Genomic DNA, 14,286 nt, shown 5'->3' on the forward strand with positions numbered 1-14,286 from the left:
TATGGTCACCTCCCATATGCACTAATTAAAAATCACCAATTTTCAAAGAATAAGGTTATAATTTATGTTTAACATGAAGCTGTAGAAAATAAGACATAAATCTTTTTTTTTTAAAGACTTTTTTTTTTAAAGGAATTCCTTTATTTTTATTATTTATTTATTTATTTTTGGCTGTGTTGGGTCTTCGTTTCTGTGCAAGGGCTTTCTCTAATTGCGGCAAGCAGGGGCCACTCTTCATCGCAGTGCGTGGGCCTCTCACTATCGCGGCCTCTCTTGTTGCGGAGCACAAGCTCCAGATGCACAGGCTCAGTAGTTGTGGCTCACGGGCCCAGTTGCTCCGTGGCATGTGGGATCTTCCCAGACCAGGGCTCGAACCCGTGTCCCCTGCATTAGTAGGCAGATTCTCAACCACTGCGCCACCAGGGAAGCCCAACACTTAAATCTTTAAGATTGAGAAGGAACCCAAATGTCTCAGATACCATTGAATAGGGCTATAAACAAGTTAATTTCTTTGGCTTTTTGTTTCCTGTGCTGCATTACAAATACAGTAATTCCTTTGTTTATGACAATATAAATAAATTTGTATTTATTTATAATAAATATTTATGGATATTTATTTATGGATATCCTCAATTTATGGATATCCTCAATATCCACTCATTCAACAAATCCTTGAGAACCAACTGTGAGATATAATTTTTACATGTTTTGGAAGGTTTCATCCTTGTAAATCAAGTCTAACTTGTGCTGTGTTAAAACAAAAAAACAAACAGCCTAGTTTTCACACTCCTTTAGGTCATTTAGAGAATTATTGTAGAGATTCTTCTATCTTCGTAGCTAAAGAAGTATCAAATACTTTTATTTTCCATCTTTGGTGCATTTCTAGGATTGGATTACTATGTGAAGTTTTGAAATAAAATTGCTGTTGTAATTGGCATTTTAAAGTTCATATATAAAATGAAGTATCGAGAAAATCTTAAACACAGTGAACAGTGTTTCAAGTTATAGGTTAGATTCTGGAGTGAGGTGAACCTGTATCGATGAGAGAATTTAATTCATCCTCCATAGACCGTAAAATGAGTAATAGAACTTTCATCCACAACACATGCTGAATAGAAGGGTGTTTTCCATCTTAATACCTCGTTGTTAGCTGTTTTAAGATCTTTTCTTTCTTTCTTTCTTTCTTTCTTTCTTTCTTTCTTTTTTTTTTCCCCCGCAGGCTTCTGTTTTGGAAAACCTGAGGCTAGCTGTACGGTCTCAGCTTGGATTTACTTCAATCAGACTTCCTATGGCAGGCAGATCCAGCAACATCTGGAATCGTATTTTTAATTTTGCAAGATCACGCCATTCAGGGTCATTGGCTCTGGTCTCAGCAGATGGGGATGAGGTTGCCCCTAGTCAGAGTACCAACAGAGAACCTGAAAGAAATCATACTCACAGAAGTTTGTTTTCTGTGGAATCTGACGACACAGACACAGAAAATGAGAGAAGAGATACGGTAGGAGCATCTGGCGGGGTTGCAGCTCCTTTGCCTCAAAAAATCCCTCCCACAACAGCGGTAGAAGCAACAGTGGGAGCAAGTGGAAGTTCCTCCACTCAGAATACCCGAGGTGGTCACACAGAAACCGGACGGGATGTGACAAGTGCGGAACCCCCAAGTGTGAGTCCGGCGCGTCACCAGCTCACAAGTGCGCTAAGTCGTATGACTCAGGGGCTACGTTGGGTACGTTTTACATTAGGGCGATCAAGCTCCATAAGTCAGAACCAGAGCCCTTTGAGACAACTTGATAATGGGGTAAATGGAAGAGAAGAAGATGATGATGTCGAAATGCTGATTCCAGTTTCTGAAGGAGCTTCAGACTTTGACGCGAATGACTGTTCCAGACCTCTTCTTGATCTTGCCTCCGATCAAGGGCAAAGGTTCAGACAACCATATAGTGCAGCAGACCCTGGAGTAAGACCAAGTAATCGCGATGGCCCCTGTGAGCGCTGCGGTATTGTCCACACTGCCCAGATACCAGACTCTTGCTTAGAAGCAACGCTGAAAAATGAAACGAGTGATGATGAAGCTTTGTTACTTTGTTAGGTACAAGAATCCCATCAGGGAGATTGGATACAAGTTGGAGCAATATCCATTCATTGTTTTGGAACTTTACAATTAAACTAGTTTTAATTTAAAAAGAAAAAAGATGCAGGGTGATTTCTTACTATCATATGTTAGCCTGCATGGTTAAATTAAACACCTGTAACTCTATAAACTTTAGAGTTTACTATTTTAGCAGCTAAAAATGCATTATGTATTCAGATTGTTCAATAATGTTCTTCCATTTGTTTCTAATTGTTTTCATCCTGGTACTGTAGTTCGCAGTAGAGATATGGCTGCAGAAACTCATTTGACTGTCGGTTTCTATATATCCTATGTTAAAACGTTTCTTTGTTCAAAATAATACCTTCTTTTAATTGAACCCTTTATGCTTTTGCCAATACATCTTGTAACTTAATATACTAGATGTTAAGGTTGTTAATATAAAAAGAGAAAAAGTCCTTATTCTCACCTGTTTTTATTTGTATAACATCTGTCTAAACATTATTAGATTTCATAATATGAGCTTGTCAAAGGGAAAAAAACTGTCTAAAATTTTTTCTCATGTTTAACATGCAATGATGTGAAATTTAGATAGTTAGATAAATTAATGGCAAAAACAAAACTCTTTTATAAATTTTCTAATGTTGACTTTAATACTCTAATATGGTACAAACCAAATGGTAAAAAGCCCAAATCATTTCTTTTTGTATCTCTATTTAAGGACAGAATTAAGCGGATGAAGATATTCTACTATGCATTAAATCTTGAACTTTATAAAATATGTACAAAAATTGTACAAGATAAGTTCCAACTGGTAATGTCTTTCCCTGATACAGGGTTATGCTTGTATTGGACCCTAGGGATTTGCACTAAAATCATATCAAGGTCTCAGATGAGTTTAGTGCAGAAGCACTATCACTTTAAATACTATTATTTGCTATCATAATGACTATATATTTCCATAGCTTATGGGGGGGGCCTGAGGGGGCATTTTTATTACAACTTGAGGTTGCTTTGCTAGTTTCATATTTATTTGTTGTATTTAAAAACTGCATTATAGTAAGAAAGTGATTTTTTCAATATATTTTATTCATAAGGGGAGGATCATGCTACATGTTGAAAAGCAAATTAAGAAATCATTCAGATCACCTCCCTTTTTTAAGTAAAATGAATTGCAAAACCCCGCATATTTTTTTATTGTCAATTCCCATTTATTTATTCTTTAGCTGTCTGTTTTAGTAGCTTAATGTTTGAGTATGAAAAATGTATTTGTGTATGATTATTGCTATTTATTAAATTTTAAATACTTTGCTGAATGTCATTTTAAAGCATGTTTGAGGTCTTGTGTATTTGTCGTGTTATGCTGTCAGGAAGAACTGACTGAAATGTTTTAATATGTATCAAAAATTAAAATGACTTCTTTTTTTTGTATTGCCTTGAGGTACTTTTTAAATCAAAGTTTCTATTTATTTTTGTTCATTTGGTGCATATACAATTTCAGGCCATGAAATATGCAGTGTGTCTAGAAGAAAAATTAAAGAGGGGATGTCTTTCTTAACTCCCTTATAGTAAAGTAGTAGCTTACACCAGTTCTCAAGGGTAAAAAAATCCCTAAGGACCTGGACATTATTTTGCCTTTAATTGATGTGTCTTATAAGAGTCAGTAACTATATCAGTTCTCTTTTTATATTATTTTCAGATACATTTACCAAATTAACCTTGTTTAGGTCCTACTAATTATATACTATCATGTATAGGTTTTTTGTTTTTGTTTTCTGACATATATTTTAATTTCTTTGTTTAATTAACTAATACATCTTCTTGATTCAAACAGTAAAAAAATTAAGTCTCTCTCCTATCCCTGACAGCCATCTTCTAGTTCCCTTTCAAAGAAATAGGTACCAAGACCAAATTCTTGTATACCCTCCAGAAATACCATATAGATACATAAATGTATCTATATGTATAAATGCTATATGATGTAATACAAATTGTAACATACTATGCATTCTTTTTCTGCACCTTTTTTCAAGGGAAAAAGTGTATCTGCTACTGGTTGAATGTTAAAAGTACAGTTGGGTATTTCTGTTATTTGACTTTTCACATTTAAAAATTTGATCTATCCTGAATTTAAGGCTCCAGTTTTTCTTCCTAGGTAACTACCTAGTTACTGCAAGGCTGTTTATTAAATCTGTCCTTTCCTTGCTGTTGGAAATGGCCCTTTTATCATATTGCAGATTTTCATATTATGTGGATGTATTTCTAGACTCTAATTCCATTCTCTTCAATTGACTTGCCTTTTTTTTTTGTACCAGTCCTACACTGTTTTAATAACAGTAATTTTTAAATGTTCAAATATTCTTGCTTATTTCTCCATTTGAACTTTAGAATCAACCCTTTGTGTTCCACAAAACAAATCCATTGTACATTTATTTTTTTGGACAGTTTTACTTTTATAGGTCAACTTGGGGAAATTTGACATCATTATCATGTTAAAGCTTCTATCTAAACCATGGTGCCCTATCCAAAAATGGTTCCCAATTTGTTCAAGTCTTTTTTGTTGTTTCCTTCACAGATGCTTCGCATTTTACTTTACAAAGATCTTGTACATGTTTTTCAAGAGTTCTTAGAAATTTTATTATTTTTGTTACCATTATTAAGGAAGTCCTTTCTGTTTATAATTTAGTCTGATTTTAGTATATATGAAAGCTAATGACTTATTTATGTTAATTTTCTGCCCAGCTACCAGACTCTCATTTTCTTATGGTTTGTAATAGTACTTCAGTTAATTCTTTTGTGTTTTCCAGTTATACAGTCATGTCTTCCAGTTTGCATACCTCTTTATGTCTTGATTGCCTTGTCTAGTACTTCTAGAATAATGTTAAAATATATTGGCTATAATGAACTGGGTTGAGATATATACATTTAATCATGTTAAGGAGTATCCATTGATCCCTATTTTAAAATAAATTAGTCAAGAATGCATGCTGAATTTTATCACATGCCTTTTCATTTTCTATGGAGATGATCATACGATTTTTCTCCTTTGACCTTTTAATATATTTTGTCATTTTGAACCATCCTTGCGTTCCTGAAATAAACTACTTGACCATATGTATTATTCTTTTAATATATTTCCAGATTATGTTTCATATTTTATTTAATATATTTGCATCTGTATTCATCAGTGCAGTTAGTCCTGTGTGTGTGTGTGTGTGTGTTTCTGTTGCACGCTATCTTTAATAAGTTTTGTTATTAATTTTATGCTGGTAAATTGGAAATGTTTTTCCTTTTCCTGAGTTCTGGAACAGTTTGCACAGCATTGGAATTTTCTCTTCCTTAAAATTTCAGTGAATTTATCTGGTGCTGGTGGATGTTCGGCAATAGCTCTTTGACAGCTCTTGTAGTATCTGTTACAGTGATTGGTCTGTGTAGTTTTTATGTCTTAGCTAGGATCATCAACCATCCATTTTGTCCATGTTTTCAAGTTCATTTGCCTCGAGGTGAGCAAAGTTACCCTCCTCTTTTCTGCGTACGGCTCTCTCCCCCTTACTATGTGTTATGCTTGCTGCCTTGTTTTCTTAATTAAGATGGCTAATGGTTGACCTATTTTGTTGTTGTTTTTGTTTGCTTGTTTCCCCCAAGTGGTATGCTTTGAACGTCTCTTCTGTTATTTTTCTGTTTTCCAATTAATTGATTTCCTTAAATGTCCTACTTTTTGCTTTCCTTAGTTTATTTTGTTGTTTTTTTTTCTAACTCCTTGAGTTAGCATTCAGTTTAATCGTTTTTATTTTTTCTTAATTATTAATATGAGATTTAAGGTGTGGACTTGAGTACTGCTTAAGGTGAATCACTTAGGTGAACTAGTGTTGTCATTACTATTATATTCTAGGTGTTCTGAAGTTTCAGTTTTTATTTCCTCCTTAACCGACAAGTTGTATAAAAGAAGGCTTTTTCCCTTTTTCTTTGCTGTTTTTTTCCCCCAGATAATGGCAGTTTGGTGTGGGTAATGGTTTTGTTTTCTGACTCTTTTATTAGTTGTCATGTTTTGGCATCAGGATCAGAGAATGTTATGTGTATTATATTTACTGTGGGGAGTTTATTGTCTTTTCTTAATTTTAAAATATTCCAGGATCACTTTAAAAAAGTATTTTCTCTGTTTACAGGATATAGATTTTAATAGATACTACTCAGGTTTATCATGTATCATTTAGATCTTCTCTCCTGTACTTTGTCTTGTCTTATCCGTCTGTCTGTCAGAGCTCCAGTGTTGGTATAAAGAAAGAGAGGCGGAACCAAGGGGCTGTGTCAGACGAGCTCTGGGGGCAACAGCCCCGCCTCAGCTCGTGTCACTCACTAGGACTGAGAACATAAGCACGTGATGAGGGCAGTCTTCCAACAAGCTGTTGGGGGTTTGGCTGCTACTACTGCTTACCACCGGCATCCACCGTTAAGCTGGAAATAAATGCATACGACAGGTTAAAAGAATAAAGGAAGAACGAGCAGATTGACTTCACAAGGTGTTTGTCGAGTCCCTACCACAGACCCAGTAATGCTGACAGCGGTGACCTGCCTGCTGCTGCTCTCCATTCAAGCTGCTTGGCCATTCCCTCTCACCCTGCTGAATTCCAGGCAGAAGATGACAGCAACTTGATCGGACTCATTTTACTCAAGTGGGCCCTTGTTTAAAAATTGATAGACATCTCTGCAGAAACTTCTTATGAGCTAGTCTCCGAAGGCCCAAAATGTCACTTACGCCACATTCTGTTGGTCAAACGAATCACTAAGGCTAACCCAGGTTCCATAGAAAGAGAGACTCCACTCTCCATAGCAGATGTAACAAAGAATTTGTGACGTCTGTAATTGACCCCAGGACAGTGCCTGATACGTAAGAAACACCAAGTTGCCAGAATTAATATTTTAAGCAGAAAAACAGTCCCAGTAAGAAGCTCATTTGCCAAAAGGTTATCAAATTAGCTCCTCTGTCACGTCACGTACATGAATTGTGCATATCTTAGTTGATTAGAAATACAGTAGTGTAACAATTTGCTTTAGCATATTCGAATGAGAAATCATAGCATTGATGCAAATTTAGATAAGCATGTTTAGGCATTTGATGAATGTTAACAATTAGTTATTTTTCAGCTAAGTTTATTTCAACATGTTATCATAACCTGTAAAATATTTTTAAATTTATTAGAGGCAACATCGTGGATGAAAACAATGGAGCCACATTGCCTGTCCCGCTCCTTCCTATCGTGCAATCTTCAACAAGTCCCTTAATCACTCTGTACTTAAGTTCTTCATCTGTAAATGGGGATAATAGGGCTGTTGGAAGATTAAATTAATGTATGTAAAGCTCTTGGAGCAGTGCCTGGCTCATTGTAAGGACTACATCTTTGCTATTATTGTCATTGTCTGAATGTTAAACAGAGAACATCTCTGAAGCTTGAATTAAATCAGATCTTGTATGTGAAAAGTCCGAAATGATTCATGGTTTCCAAAGGTCGTGAAGATGTGCTTCCCAGGTGCTTCTGAATGCAGCCGCTTCCCCTGGGATCATCGTGGAAGTGAACCGGCAGCTCAAAGTCAAAAGGGGAGCAAGAAAAGGGGGGGAAAAAAGCAGTAGCAGCCCGCTTGTGATGAGTTGAAGGGAGCTCCAAGACCCAGGAAACAGGATCATGCTGCGCTTGGGGCCTGAGGAAATTACCACAGTGACTGAATCTGGAGAAAAGTCTTCACAGGTCTCCTAGAACCTGGTAATTTTTAGACCACTTAGTTCTTCCATTGTAGCAAATGTGCATCCTCAACATCCAGAGGGAGAGAAGCCTCATTTTAAGGGTTTGGGGAAAGGATAAAAGAAGCCTGATGTCTCTGAGCAACTGCACCAGCCTTGGCCTGGCTCCCTCAACTTCCCGGTTCCATGAAGCAAGGGTGGTAGGCTTCTCCGTCACCCACGGAGTAAGACATGCCTAACTCAGGGGCGGGTTCTTAAGTTGGGAATAACAGCAGTGGTTGGGAGGATTAAATGAGAGTTAATGAGGATTAGTGAGTTAAAATAGTGACAGGTGAGTGCTCGGTAAACGATAAATGTGGCTACAGTTGATGATGGTCAGGTTATCAATGCACTGCTCACCCTGCTCTCTTCCAGCAGCAACTCTTTTTCTGTCTTGGGCTTTCCTATAAGATTTCATTTGAACAAAGGGTTTTGAGAGTTAATAAAATTTAGAAACCAGTGCTAGAACATGACAAGACTAAGTTGCCGTATGCTAATCTAGGGCACATATGGTTTACTGATCATGAAGTGCCTTGAAAAGAATTTACAGAGTGATTTCAAGTCACGATACCGAGATGTCAATTGGAGTGGATTTTCCCACGTGCTGGAGGGAGGCTAAAGCCCAAAGAAGCTTAATATCCTCCAAAAAAGGGATATGTAAGCTTTACTAAGGAGAAATAATAGAGTGTGGTGGGAAAGCATGGACTCTGAAGTCAGACACATCACGGTTTGACTCCTGGCTCTGCTACTTTAGGAGTTTTATAACTGAATAAATCACTTGATCTCAGTAAGCCTTGTTGTGTCATCTGAAAAATGGGCTAACATCCAGGCTTGAGGGTTACTGTAAGGATTAAACTAAAGAAAGAAATAAGAGGTTGAAATAAATTTTAATTGTGATTATTACAGACTCATTTTCAAATAAAAATGACCTTTTTTTCGAGCTCCCCTCCACTGAGTGTTACGCATTTTGTATATTAGTAGAGCTTTCTTTAAGAGCATATTTCTTACAGTAATCATTCTCCTGTTTTCTTGATTACAGGGCAACTTATGGCTGTATCTCAATGAAAAGTAGATTCACTAAACAAAGGTAGAGTGGCATCTTGGCACAGACGTCTTTATTTTATTATAAAAAGGCCAAAATTGTGAACTTCCATAGAGCCCCAGACCAAGAAAGATGAGGCTACACGCTATGGACTTCGTAACATATGTTGAGCGAGTATAAATAAAAGAAATACAGAGAAGTGATTTCTATTAAAATATCATAGTAACATAACAATATTAAAAAAACTTTTCTCAATTTCACTACAGTATCAAATTTCACTTGAATATTTATACTTCTCTCATCTACTGAGCTCTGATTTCAAGGAACATAGAAATTCCTTATCTAATTTGGCTTTTAGATTTAGTTTTTACTTACCTTAAATATAGACTTTGTTATTGTGCATTGTGTGAATTTCAACTTAACTGGGTTCTTATTACTTTCCTTGGGTTGGAACTTACATTATTGCTGTTTTCGATGGAGATTTCACCATACAACATAATTTCCATTTCTCTAGCTCGTGAGTTGCCATTAGAGATGTTAGCCAAGTGCACAAAGCAATTCTTCGTAACCTTTTCCTAGATTTGGAATGAAAATAAGCATCCATGTTTTGAGTACTTCCTGAGAACCAACCACAGTACTAGATATATCACACTTTGTTTACCCATTTATTAAATGATGTATGTTTGAGTTATTTCTACTTTCTGACTATTAAGAATAATGCTACTATAAACATTCATGTACAAGTTTTTGGGTATATACCTAGGAGTAGAATTTCTGGGTCATAGGGTAACTCTTTAACTTTTGAGGCACTGCCAAACCACTTCCCACTGTAACTGTACATTTCATTCTTACCAGCAATGTAGGAGGGTTTCAATTTCTCCACATCCTTGCAATGTGAAAATATAATACAGCAAAGAGTCATATTGCTTCCAATCCCAATGAGAAAGGCACTTCCTGAAGCTTCTGCTGATGTTTGAGAGGATAAGACCTACCCCACAGATTTGTTCTGAGGATTAGAAATGAAGTACATCAGGTACACAGTGAACTCTTCTTAGACGTCACCATGGTCTGTGATAGGTCTTTGAATACAAAAATAAATACCATGCAGTTTTCATTTTCCAGAAGCTCACAGATTAGTGCCCTTAAGTACAGTTACACAACAGACGGGTAGTTGGTATTATCCTTGACCTTAAATCACATTTTCACTGTGCTTGCCTTGTCTAATACTAAATACCTCTCACAGCAAGCAGAACAATAAGTTTCTCCCAAGACGTATTTGTTTAAGATGAACAAAAGTTTTAATAAAGAAGGAAGATATACAAATCTAGTCCCTTCCAGTTATATTAGAGAAATGAAGTATAAAATGAGATGGCACAGACAGTGCAGAGACAGAGAGGTTCTAATTCAGAGGGTGTGGGCCCCGGTGGGACAAGTGCAGGTAAAAGGGGCAGCACCTTGACTACTGTCTCTCTCTATCTTATGGTCTTCCTTTTACACTGATGCCTCCAACATCTGGGGCATCAATCTCGACACTGTCCTGTCTACATAACTGTAAGCAGTGTCATGAGGGCTCCAGAACGGCACCTGCTGTCCCTGCTTCAGCCCCAACCGTGGTCACGCTCAGGACCTCCCAGGATTCCTGGAAAAGTTGAGGTAAATCCTAGTAAGGTCCGCCTCTGAATCTTTTCAGCTTTAGACCTTGACAGCATCAACAGCAGGGCATAGGAAGAGTTTTACTAAGTGGCAGAACCGAGGTTGAACTCTCCAGAAGATACCCAGCAACTTACTTTGTTTCCATGTCTCAAGTCAACAAAATACAAAAGACTGAAAGTAGATCAGTGGTTGCCAGGGGCCAGGGCTGGGGGAAGAGGATTGACTGCAAAGGGGCACCCGGAAACTTTTCCGAGTGATGGAAATATCTTCTATCTTGATTGTGGTGGTGGTTACATGACAGCGTGTTTCTGTCAGAATTCATAGTACTGTACACTTGAAAAGATGGATTTTGCTCTATGTGCTTTACTTTAATTTTTGTTAAGAAATTAAATATATAAAATGCATATTCAAACCCTCTTTGGTCTGTGTAGCAAAGTCCAAGTAATTTTTTTAATGATTTACTCTTGACTCTTAAAAAAATAAAACTTTCTCAAAATGAAATCTCAGAGATGGTGGTTTCTGCACTCTCATGTTCATTGCAGCATTGTTTCTAATAGCCAAGACATTAATGTGTCCATTAACACATGAATGGATAAAAATGTGGCATATATATATATATATATATATATATATATATATATATATATATATATTGTGTGTGTGTGTGTGTAAAATTAATAAACAGAAACCTCAATCAAATACAGCTGGGAGACCAGAGGGGGAGCTCTCACCTCCTGCACCTATAGCAGAGCCCCGCAGGAATAATGACTCCTCCTCATTCCTGGCAAGGACTCAGCCAATGAAAAGCCATGGACTCTTTGTTTACTGTAGCCCTCCCTGCTTCTTTTTCCCTCTCTTAAAGCCTGTTCCTTCCTTTGCCCAGTGGCTTGCCATGGCTGGAGACCCCAAATTGCAATCCTTTGCTGATCCCAAATAAACCCATCTTTGCTGGAGAAATATCTGGCAGTCTATTTGTTTCAGGTCAACAAATGGAATATTATTCAGAAAAAAAAGAAGGAAATCCTGCCATTTGCAACAACGTGGTTGGACGGTGAGGATATTATGCTCATAGTGAAATAGATCAGAGAAAGACAAATACCACATATGATCACATATGATCTCACTCATATGTGGAATCTAACAAAACCAGACTCATAGAAACAGAGAACAGATTAGTGATTGTCATGGGCAGGGCTGTAAATGAGTGAAGGTGGTCAAAAGGTGCAAACTTCCAATTATAAGATGAATAAGTTCTGGGGACTTAATATACAGCTTGGTGACTAGAGTTAACAATACTGTGTTGCATACTTGAAAGTTGCTGGAAGAGTAAATTTTAGATATTCTCACCACACACACGTACACAAAGTTGTAACTATGTGAGGTGATGGATGTGTTAACTCACCTTATTGTGGTAAACGTTTCACAATATATGCATATATCAAATTATTACATGTACCCCTTACACTTACACAGTGTTATATGTCAATTACATCTCCATAAAGCTGGAAAAAATTCTTCTCAAGATCAGTAAAATAATTTCATAAGGTTGTGGATCTCACATTTTAAAAAGTGAAACTATTAATAAGAAGAAAATGCTAGAATAGAGAAATGAAACAGTTGGTTTTGCTAAAAATAATATCTAACAAGCACTATGCTATGGGCTTTACATGAATTATCTCATTTAAAGTGTACAGCCCTTAATGGGTTGCTACCACTATTCAAAAAACGAACAAAACAAACAGACAAAAGAAAACAACAAACCCAAAAAAAAAAAAACAAAACCAAGAGGCTTAGGACCATTAAGAAACTTAACCAAGAATCCACAGATGTGGACTTCCCTGGTGGTGCAGTGATTAAGAATCCGCCTGCCAATGCAGGGGACATGGGTTCAATCCCTGGGCCAGGAAGATCCCACATGCCGCAGAGCAACTAAGCCCACAAGCCACAACTGCTGAGCCCGCGCACCACAACTACTGAAGCCTGCGTGCTCTAGGGCCTGCGTGCCGCAACTTCTGAGCCCGCATGCTGCAACTACTGAAGCCCACGCACCTAGAGCCCGTGCTCCACAACAAGAGAAGCCACTGCAATGAGAAGCCCGTGCACTGCAACGAAGAGTAGTCCCGACTCGCCGCAACTAGAGAAAGCCTGCGCGCAGCAACGAAGACCCAACTCAGCCAAAAAAAAAAACAAAGAATCCACAGATGATAGGTGATAAAACCAGAACTCAAATCTAGATCAATTTGGCTCCAAAGTACAAGCTTTTTAATTTTACTTTATTACATTTTTTCTAATCAAGGGGGCGCTTCCTCTATTTCCTTGAGTATTATTTCACTGCTGAAATATAATTTGCGAGGAAAGCTCAAAATAACTTGGAAACCGTGGCACAGTACGCATGAGGTCAAGGGGCAAGAGAGTTTCTGGAAGCATACATTAGTGCTGCTGGCAGAAAGGGCAGAAGAAACCTTTGAGCTGAGCTTGGTGCTCCTAGGCCATCCCTTGAGAAAGCAGCGTCTTTTTGTTCAAGGGGGGACACTGATAGGCACTGTCATAGGCTGAATTACGGGGCGCGAAGATACCCAGATATCTTTCTAGTCCCTGGAACCTGGGAAAGTTACCTTACATGGCAAAAGGGACTTTGCAGATGTGGCAAAGTTAAGGATTTATTGAAATGAAGAGATCATCCTGGATTATCTAGGTGGCATGTCCTGAAAGTTTTCCCCCAAGGCAGGTCAGTATTGGTATATTAGATCTGGACTCACTAAATTTGTTTGTTACAGGATGGAGCACTTTTTTTAAACCCTCATGACATTAGTTATCTGAGCAAAAACATAGACCAGCTCCCCAATATTTAGATAACAATCTGAAGCAGCTTTGCAGCCCCATGTCAGAAGTGCTCGAGGTATAAAGAGTGATGGATGTAGGAGTTCATTCCGGGATTACGCTCATCCATTTACGTAACCTGAGGCCCAAATGCAGCCAGGATTTGAACTTGGCTTTAGAGTTTGGACTCACATAATGAGTAAATTACAGGTTCCGGAATGAAAGGCTTACCTCCAGCATTTACTGTTAGGTGACCTTGAGCAGGTCATTTTACCTCAAAAGGCTCATCTGTTAAACAGGGAAATAGTATTTAGCTCAAAGAGGTGTTGCGGAGGACGAAGTAAAATAAGGCATGTGAAGCATTTGGCCCAGTACTGACTTGATTCAAGTACTCAATAAACCTTAGCTCCCGATGCTGGTATTGTTATTCAGGGCTATTATTTCCTCTTTCTGCCTGGGAGGTTCAGGGAAGAGTGCCCTCTGGAGTTGTGCAGTGGCCAGCTTTCTCTCTCTGGTCCTACAGAGACCACTGCCGGCTGCCAGAGAGAAAGATGTTGTCCCTGCTCATGACCGAAAGGTCCCACCAAGCATCGTCCCCCCATGACCTACATCTGGATTTACACTCTGTGCTTGGCACCCTTTCCTTGCACGTCCCCTCTGCCTCAGTGGAGGGACCAGAAATAAAAGAGCCCCAAATCTAGAAGGCACGTCCTTCCTGGTCTCCATTGCACTTATCTAGACCTGAGAAGAGTTGAGCTCTAGGACCTTGCCACGCACTCCGTGGGTGGGCGTCTTGTCCCTGTTCACAGAATTGCAAGACTTTTAAAAGTGCAAAGCCTGGGTCTTACGAGCTCTTGTCAACTTAGCTCCTCATTTTTCAGTTGAGGAGAGAGAGGCCCTAAGAGTAAG

The 14,286-nt window shown here is 38.1% G+C and overlaps 1 protein-coding gene and 1 long non-coding RNA gene across 4 annotated transcripts in view; both read left to right on the forward strand.

Moving 5' to 3' along the window:
* Positions 1 to 3,517, forward strand: part of LRP12 (LDL receptor related protein 12) — an 82,247-nt gene extending 78,730 nt beyond the window's left edge. For 2 of the 3 annotated variants that reach the window (XM_082364293.1, XM_082364295.1), the window contains one exon: positions 1,220 to 2,949. In XM_082364293.1, coding sequence (XP_082220419.1) covers positions 1,220 to 2,086 — 867 coding nt within the window. In that variant the 3' untranslated portion in view covers positions 2,087 to 2,949. Of the gene's footprint in view, positions 1 to 1,219 lie in introns of all 3 variants that reach the window. The other variant, XM_082364294.1, reaches the window with a different exon arrangement.
* Positions 3,518 to 7,024: 3,507 nt separating this feature from the next.
* LOC309615205 lies at positions 7,025 to 12,298 on the forward strand. Its single transcript, XR_014236628.1, has 2 exons — positions 7,025 to 7,845; positions 8,902 to 12,298. It is a non-coding gene; the product is annotated as an uncharacterized lncRNA (long non-coding RNA).
* Positions 12,299 to 14,286: the final 1,988 nt, after the last annotated feature.

The sequence above is a fragment of the Balaenoptera borealis genome (assembly GCF_965194805.1).
Source record: "Balaenoptera borealis genome assembly, chromosome: 17".
Lineage (NCBI taxonomy): Eukaryota > Metazoa > Chordata > Mammalia > Artiodactyla > Balaenopteridae > Balaenoptera > Balaenoptera borealis.